Raw genomic sequence first — 9,297 nt, 5'->3', positions numbered from 1 at the left:
ATTTGCATTGCGATAACGTCCTGTATGTTGTAGGTACAGTCACCATGGAGACCATATGCATTATGTCGACACAGTGGATAGTAGGAGGACTATTGTTCTGTACTTAATCTAAGATATTTAGGGATAACCAGTGGCTTGGATGTTGTAGCCAGACGTTGGGTGTATTTGATCTGTTATTCTGTATACCTAAACAATTACGTGTTTCTCACACAAGTATTTTCTACTCTACTTTTGGCGTGAACAAATAGTACAGTTCTATGTCTCATTACACTTAAATTAGTGTTGAATAAAACACATAATTGCACAATGCTACAAAAGACTTAAACAATAGTAACTAATCAAATGAAACAGCTAGCACTACATTTCCGATGAATTCAATGTAACTAAACAAAACACTTCTAAATGCAGTCTCCATACAAATACAGCGGTACAGTACGTACAGTAGCATGTGGTACTGTGTCCTCCTCTCCCTCCATAGCTGGGCAGGCAGCCTCCTCCTCCTCCTGAATGTGAGGTAATCCCACAGCCAGTGGCACACACTCACTCACTTCTCCAGTTTAGGATTGATCAAGGTTTAAGAAACGGTTCTTATGTAATCGGACTGTGACCAATGCTGACCACGGCATCGGACCAGTGCAGGTCCCTTTCTTCAGGCCCGTCAGAACCAGTTATGCTCATGCCATTGTGATATCTCTGACTCAAAGCTCGTATTGTTGCCACATAACAAACAAGGAACTTGAATTCCAAATGAATGGGAGAGATGCAGAGAGGCATTTTTTTTGTACACCTTGGAAAAGTACTGACTCATTCGAAGAAATAGATAAGTAAAGAAAAATGTCAAAACCCCACAAATTGGTTAGAATATCGTATATTTGTGTGTGTATATGTGTATGTACAGGCAGGTCAACCCAGCCTCTCAGTATGGGCAATAGCAGCACTGGAGCGTGTGTGTGTGTGTGTGTGTTTGCATGTATGTGTGTGCTTACATGTGTGCGTGTGCAGGCTAGGTCGCTGCTGGTACATCTAAGGGGGATTATGGAGATGAGTCAGCCTATCCCAGTGTGCCTGCTGTTGTCCTGGTGACGTCACCTCCATCTGATCTGCTTGGCTACCAATAATCCCCCTGACTCAGATTAGCCTGCTTCCTAAACACTGCTGGACTGGATGGAGCGCATGTTAAATGTTGCTATCAGAAGTAAGACCACCCAAAAAAAGAAAACTGAGGATCATTTTCTTTCACAGATATTTTAATAGACTGGAACGTCTGCTGGTTTTAAAAATACTGTAGTGTATGACACTATACAAAATATTAATATAGTAAATATAAAAATAGTTCCTTCTATGAAACTGGCACTCATACTCAACACACTTACACAGCCTATGGCATAGCCTATGAAATGTTTGTACTGAAGAAAGGACAATTGTTCAATAAGTGGTTTTCCCAAAATAATATTTCCTGGATGGGATGGAGCGCTTGATTTTGACATCCATAACAATTTTATAACTAAAATAACATTTTTGAAACAACTTATCAAACAATTTTCTCTTTTTTTTGCATAATCATTTCGAAAACATCTTTGACAGGAATGAGTTCGTCCAATTCCTCCCACCATACTGTGACAAAAGCTCAACAGTGTTATCAGGACATTCTAATCTGACCAGCTCTGATCCATTCCATTCCTCCACATCTTCCCCCACAGCTCCTGACTGCATCCACTTTTCTCTCTCTCTCTCTCTTCTCTCGCTCAGCCTCTTTGTGTCCTCCCTTCGTATCTACAGTATGTGTCCAGTCAAAATCAATGATATTTTAAGGAAATATAACAAGTGATTAGAATACAAATTAAATGATCATCTAGACAGTCCTGGCCAGCCCTTTGACAGAGAATATTGATCCCATGTCACACCTGTTTCCAGTCATAATTGAACAGCTTACATTGCAGTCACAAGTTGTATTTTGCTAGAAACTATGTGGTGTAACATAGTCACGTAATGCAGTCTCTTGTTTTGTGTTATGTCTCCTGACAGGACTGACGTGCTACTGCGGTGATGAGGGCAGCACCTTTCCCACTGCCGTCCTCTGATAGGACAAAGTTGACCTCACACTGTGGCGCCAGGGCCTTGACGGTCTCCTGGAGCACTCTGGAGAAACTACAGAAGAAGAACAGAAGTTATCATTAGGAAAAAGAAGAACCTTTTCAACATGAATCCTCTATGCTGCTTATTTGCGTGTCATTAATTACACACTGAGTCTTTTGAATAACTGTGTCTGTGTGGAGTCAGGATATGACTTAGACCTGTGTACTCACTGTGGGTGGAGCTTGTAGAGTGTTCCGTCCACCCCCACTGTGATGTCCATGGTGGCCAGCCCGCGGTTCTCTCGGATCTTCTCAACCACAGCGGCCATTCCGGCTCCGCAGAGCTGAGCTGCACGGTGAGACACGGCACCACACACCTCCTTGACTATGATACTGTCATCACACGTGCTGTCTAGCCCCAGGTGCTGCAGGATGGACCTGACCTGCAGGAGCGCCAGGCGGTCACTAGGGGGAGACAGATTACGGTCACTCTTTTAAGACAAAGCCAGTGCGAATTTATCACATCTTTTACATTAGATTGAGTTGCTGAACCGCTGAGGTGAGGTGTAGCACATTAAGTGGTCAGCAAGTCTACCTTTCTATTTGAGACAGGAACTTGGTTTCAAAAATGCCCCTAGTCTTCAGAGTCTCAGTGACATGTCCTCTGAATAGCAGGCCTCTCCTAGTCAGGTCAATCAGGATCTGTCGGACAATCTCCCCCAGATACATCCCGCTGGTCATCTTTTCAAACCTGGATGGACACATTTACATTTAGTCATTTAGCAGACGCTCTTATCCAGAGCGACTTACAGTGTGTACAGGGACATTCCCCCCCCGAGGCAAGTAGGGTGAAGTGCCTTACCCAAAGACACAACATCAGTTTTCAGGGCCGGGAATCGAACCGGCAACCTTCTGATTACTAGCCCGATTCCATAACCCCCACACACACATACTTCTTAAACCGACACCAAGATGCGATACTTTAAAAGCAGAGAGGAGAGGAAAAAGGAAGGACAGGGAACAAAGTGGCTTTGTGTCTTACTGTTGCTTCCCGATGTTGAGGGACCCCTTGTCCACCTCTCCGTCAAACCTGGTTCTGATGTCGTCGATGCAGCCGTCCTCCCCGAAACCCCCCCACTCTGTGTTGATGCACATCTGGCCCTCGTCCCCCTCCACCATCTGAATGTTCCTCATCTCCTCCATGTAGCACACGTTACTGCCCGTTCCTGTAAGGCAGCACCAAACAAACACTGTCAGCAGATGCATGCCTATACATTATTGCTATGTATGTTTTGTAGTGCCCTTTTTTCAGGACTTTCTTTCCTTTCTTTTTTATTAGGATCCTGGGGTTTGGATTTGGGTGGGTAAGGTTTGAGGGTTGGGAAACTGAATTAAACTTTTATTTTCGTGTGTTTATTTAAAAACAATATATATATATATATATTTTTTTAAGACTACAAATGCCCTAGTAACCGGACACATACCAGCGATGAGTCCAACCTCACACCGCGAGTCCTCGTACGCACACGTCATCATAGTTCCCACCGTGTCGTTGACCACGGCAACAATGTCCAAGTCAAACTCCTGCAGGAAGCATGGAAACACAGTAGAGATCAGACAACCAATCAGCTGGCTGGGGACAAGGCGTCATAATGTCTCTTCCACTTACGTTGCGTCTCTTGATGGCCTCCCTAAGCATTTCCACAACATCATATCCTTCACAGTCAGTGGCCTTGAAACCCTTGGTCCAGCTCACCAAGGTACCCTGAGGGAGCATACGTCACAATGGGAACCATTACAACCAATACAGTCACTCACTGACTCAAAGTCAAGTCAATCGGAGGCTCGTTCTGTAGACTGGTCACCTTGTCTATTCCTGCCTGCTGGCAGGGGAAGGAGAAAGTGAAGCCCAGAGGAAGACGGGTGTTCTTCATCCCCATGTAGTCCAGGAAGTCAGAAATACAGTGAACTATGTGGTCAAACAGCTGCACACACCGAGAGTAAAGAACAGGGACAGGTTTAGAGTTAGTACTGTATATTGTATGTTGTATCAAGAGTGTGTGTGTGTGTTTATGAATGTGTGTGTTGGGTCATCATGTCTCTCACCTCCTCCCCTGTGCCCTGCATGATCTCCTGGGGGATGGCGTAGATCTTGTTATACATGCGGACCGAGCGCCGGATCCCGCTACGGATCTTCACCACCAACACCCGGAAATTGGTTCCACCGAGATCTAACGCCAGGAATTTCCCTCTCTCTGAAACACCAACGCCATGCTTGTCACTAACGGTTTGGAACAGCTTTAAAGGACCTAATCATACAGGTGTACATACAGTACAAATAGCAGGATTAACAGTACCCGGTTTTGTCCTGACATTCCAAATACACCTGGGGCTCTGTATTAAAACTATGAGGTAGTCCCAGCGGTCCTGGTCTCACCTGTTCCGTCTGGGGTCTTGAACACGTATGAGGGCAGCATCTTCACCGAGGCAGAGTCCTGGCTCTCCCTTTTCAGTCCTTGCTCTAGACTGGCCCTCATCCTGTCCCTGACCAGCCCCAGCTGCTCGGGGCTCAGCCTGAATGGCTCCAGGGTGGCCTCCATCTGAGCGTGCTGCTTCGCCAGCCGCTGCGCCACCGCCGTTACCATGGCAGCCCCCTTCCCGCTGCCGCTCTCGGACAGCAGGAAGCGAACGTGACAATCGGGTACGAGGCGACGCACCACCTTGTGAAGCCTCTTGGCATACCTGTTAGGGGAGGAGCCTGCTATTAAGAAGCATCGAGGTACCAACTCTGTTCAGAGTCAATTAAGGACAGCTGCTTCTAACCATCAACAGACTGCTATAAAAACGTCACTGTTCATGCAATTCATCTCTAAACCATGTTGCAGGCTGTTAAAGCTATTCGGTTCAAACTGTGGTGCGCCGTGGCAGGGGGTTACCATGACACTGGGGGTGCGTTTACGTACTGGGGGTGTGTCTTGTAGACAGTCCCGTCCATTCCCACTGTGATGCGGAGTGTTTTTAGCTTCCTGTTGGTGCGGATGCGTGTGAGAATGGCGGCGAGTGTGGCAGCACAGAGGTTGGACGACCTGAAGGAGACCAGGGTACAGATATGCTGCACAGCCAGACAGTCGTCATCAGAGGGGCTCAAGCCCAGGTCGACCAGCACCTCTCTGGTGTTCCTCAGGCCATCCTTATACCTGCAGGAGGACACGCACACATCATGTTTTCTAAATGTCTGCTTCACAGAGCTGTGTAAAAAGAGTGTTCCGGGCTAAAGGTGTTAACTGAGTGACTGAGCAGTGTAGATGAGACAGAGATGAGAGTGGTCTTACTCTTCCATCATGCATATATGTCTGGTCTCCAGTTTGCCTTTGGTCCGGAGGGCATCAGACACCCCACCTCCAAACAGCAGTCCTTCCTTGGCCATCTTCAACAAGATTAACCTCACCAGCTCCCCCAGGTACAACCCACTCACCATCTTCTCAAACCTGACCCAGCCCAATACACATCCAGTACACATTACACACGGATACTGTAACACACTGACAAGCATAAATGGGGGAATATTCTTTTAAAATGGAAGAGAAGAAAGGGAGAAAATGAGAGGAGATGCGTACAGCTGTTTTCCAGGGTTGACAGAGGCGGCATCAATCTCTCTGTCAAACTTTGTGATGAAGTCATCCAGTCTCCCATCATCCCCGAAGGCACCCCACTCTGTGTTGATGCACATCCTCCCCTCATCGCCCTCCACCAGGTCAATGTGCCTCAGCTCCTCCATGTAGCACGCGTTAGTGCCCGTACCTGGGAGAAAGGGTTATTTGTCTTGAGCTAACAGGCAATATTGACAGTGGCCCCACACATGCTGGCACCACCCAGTTCACTCATGCAGTAAGCAAAGCAAACACAATAGGCAGTTTCAAAATGTTGCGTCACCATAAGTTGCACGGTGCAGGCATTATTTAGATAAAGACTGGATTTAGTCAATGTTTTCTACGCAAAGTCATCTATGTTTGTAATGCATGTATTTCCAGTATATGTGTGTCTATCTGTCTGTGTATTAGTGTGTACTATTGCGTGTGTTTATTTTCTAACCTACGATGACTCCCACTTCACAGCGCTGATCATCATAACCACAAGTCATCATGGCTCCCACAGTGTCATTGACCAGCGCTAGGACGTCGACATCAACGACCTGAACACAAACATACACACTAAATTCATGCGGCCTGTTTCACCAATAAGCATAGATGAAAATACACTGCTGTGAGCAGTGACTGTTTGGCAGTGTAGTTTGTTGAGGAGTTGATCTAACCCCAGCTCTTTGGATAGCCTGTCTGAGGCTCTCCATCACGTTGGTCCCCTGGACTCCCCTGGCCTTAAAGTTCTTGGACCAGGACAGCAGCACTCCCTAGGGCAAGGCCAAACAGAAGAGCAGGGTCTGTGGTCTGCATGCAGTCACATGATCCTCCACCATGATGCAATAAGCTATTGCACAGCAATACAAGTCCTTGACATCATGGCAAAAGGAAATGCATGATATATCATTTTAATGACCAATTGGTTACTATTTCAGTCGCCTGACAGATAAGTCATCCATTACGATTCTCAGGGAGAATGAGTCACCCAGGATGTGTGTTATCTTCCATTCAGACATTGTGGTGTGTTATGTCCTGTCCCCTACCTGGTCAACTGTGGACTGCAGACAGGGGAAGGAGAAGGTAAGGCCCAGTGGTTTCTTCTTCTGCATGATATTCTTCTTTTGCAGGAAGTCCTTCAGAGATTCAGCAACATGGTCAAAAAACTGCAGAAGGGAGGGCCAGAGGGATGGAGGAGTCAAACAGATGGATATATTCCAAAAGACTGATATTCACTACGGGTGATCCTGAGATACTAGGAAGTGACTCCGGTCAACCCTCTGGGTCTCACCTCAGTGCCTCGGCCGCTGCGCAGCTCTGCTGGGACTGGATAGGTCTCACTGTCCATCTCCACCTTCCCCCTGCCATCCTCACGTACCCTCACCTGCAGCACCTTGAACTTGGAGCCCCCCAGGTCCAGAGCCAGAAACTCCCCCTTCTCTACGGTGTAGAAGACACACACTGTTAGCTTTTGTAAGCTCACTCTAGCACCTGCTTAAATTCAATCACACACCACTGAAGGCTGGACAGAAAACCACAGAAAAGGCCCACAACACACCTGATCCGTCAGGAGTACAGCGGACATGAGTTGGAAGCATCTTGACAGTGGCCGTAGCGTTGCTCTCGTTGGACAGCCCCTTCTCCATCTCCACCATGAAGCGAGCTGAGATATCCTTCAGCTGCTCGTCTGACAGACGCATGGCATACAGGAACCTGTCCACCTGGGGGCACCAGAGGGCAGTGTGGTCAGAAAGCTATTAATATGGGACAAAGAGGAAGTTAGTTGGTGTCTTTAGGTGATCCGAGGCATTATGGGAATTGTCACCCTATCTTTTATTCCAAACTTCCATATTATGTTTGGGTTTGTGGGAAATGAAGAATCAGGAGGTTACAAAGGGACACTTCCTGTGTCTGCAGCTTCACACTCTATATTAAAAGCTGTCTCTCATTTTCTCCCAGTTCCCCAGAAGCAAACTTCAAACCAAACCAAACAAACAGTAAAGGTCAGAGTTAAAGAACAAAGAATTTCACCACGTCACATGGGTTTAGCTGACGCTCTATCCATTGTGGTGGCAGACAGCAGCATGTGAGACCAAGCAGGGAGGGACAAACTACATGCATGCAGACATTTCTATCTTTAAAAAGTAGTCTGTGATGGTAAATCTCAGCTGACATTTAAACCTATATGAAAATAACTGAGTTACTGAGTATCACATGATCAATTCCATCCATATTAATTGATGGAAAACCCCACACATATGAAAGATGTTTGAGAAGATAGAGAAGTGTGTTTTTTTTTTTTTTTTTTTTATCTACCCTGCATCCTTTGCTATAAGCTAACTCATGAGCTGTACATTCAGGCCCAGTCATTCCAGCCAGGACACTCCCTGTCATCTGGATCAGTGAAGGTGCCAACTGATGTGAAGCTTGATCAAGAGGACAAGGTCCCTCTGTTACTAGTTTGATCTGAGGAGTATGACACCAGCCCCCACACTGTGTTAATGATTACTCAGGTAACAGAAGGCAACAAAGACACATGAATCAGTATATTCTGAACTAACTAGGGAGTCCACAATCACACGATCCTAATTCCCACCAACCAGTTGACAGTCATTAAAATCAGGCCTTGGTTATTACCTTTAACACTTTCAGAATCAACATAAAACAGTAAAATGTTATAATTCTTTCCATTAAGTTCACTTCTAAACATGCATCTTGTCACCTTTTTTATTTGGTCCTCCTGTAGTTTGGAGAAATAGAAGGAGAGCAAGTGGACAGCAAACATCTTGACTCTTGCATGCAGTGGTAGATTTCCTTGGTCAGTGGCACCACACCAGTCAGGTGGGAGTAATATCTGAGCCGTCTCCACAAGTTCTCCTCTTAAGTGTGTTTTTGTTCGTCCCCCCTTGAAAGAGCGGTCTTCCTTTCTCTCTCTCTCTCTTGTTGGCTGGGTGTTTGGATATAGCAGGTCTTGTTACTGTTTTTTCTTTATTATCCTGGGACAAGTTAAGCTTCCACTGGCTCAATAATTAAAGGGCCTCCCTCTCTCTCTCTAAATCCCTCCTTCTCCCTCTCACAAACAAAGTTGCTATTAGCCCCTCCCTCTCCCCTTCCTCCCTCTCTCATCCATACTTGGGTTTCTCCTAGCAATGCCTTGATACTAGTCCAGGGAGCACTTCCTGGGGCGCCACGGGGTCTCTCCCAGACTGTAAGATCAGCAGGGGTTAAACAACAGACGTGACAATAGAGGCCACTAACCACAGCCTGGTCGTTCACTGGTGTGGCTGCGCAGACATCAAGGGTACAATTGTAGGAAAGTAAAAATGATTCCCACCTAAATAAAACTTGGCTTGATTCAGCTCAGTGGTGTTTTGGTTGTTTGGTATCAGGGTATGTCAGGGTATTGTGTTGGTCAAAGCTCTGTCATCTCTCCTACTGGCAGTAGTTTGGAGGTCTAATCCTCACAGAGGAATGCAGAAAGAGATGGGTGGGGGCAATGGTAGGTAGAGAGAGCAAGAAAGAAGAGGAGAAACTGGAGTCTGATGAAAGATGGAAAAAGAGACATAACAAAATAAAAGGAATTCATG

General features: G+C 46.3%; 1 protein-coding gene across 1 annotated transcript; it reads right to left on the bottom strand.

Annotated features, from left to right (window-relative positions):
- Window positions 1–1,229: 1,229 nt before the first annotated feature.
- Window positions 1,230–8,495, bottom strand: hkdc1 (hexokinase domain containing 1). The gene is made up of 18 exons (XM_067236127.1): window positions 8,433–8,495; window positions 7,269–7,431; window positions 7,002–7,150; window positions 6,757–6,876; window positions 6,388–6,483; window positions 6,168–6,267; window positions 5,693–5,876; window positions 5,408–5,563; window positions 5,039–5,272; window positions 4,513–4,817; window positions 4,182–4,330; window positions 3,941–4,060; window positions 3,745–3,840; window positions 3,560–3,659; window positions 3,118–3,301; window positions 2,671–2,826; window positions 2,307–2,540; window positions 1,230–2,148 (listed from the first exon to the last, which is right to left on the bottom strand). The coding sequence occupies exons 1-18, from the start codon at window positions 8,493–8,495 to the stop codon at window positions 2,010–2,012; spliced, it is 2,748 nt and encodes a 915-aa protein (XP_067092228.1). The 3' UTR covers window positions 1,230–2,009.
- Window positions 8,496–9,297: the final 802 nt, after the last annotated feature.

The sequence above is a fragment of the Osmerus mordax genome, chromosome 5 (assembly GCF_038355195.1).
Source record: "Osmerus mordax isolate fOsmMor3 chromosome 5, fOsmMor3.pri, whole genome shotgun sequence".
Lineage (NCBI taxonomy): Eukaryota > Metazoa > Chordata > Actinopteri > Osmeriformes > Osmeridae > Osmerus > Osmerus mordax.
Note: the sequence above shows the minus strand (reverse complement) of the source record. Positions and strands in the feature narration are given on the sequence as shown.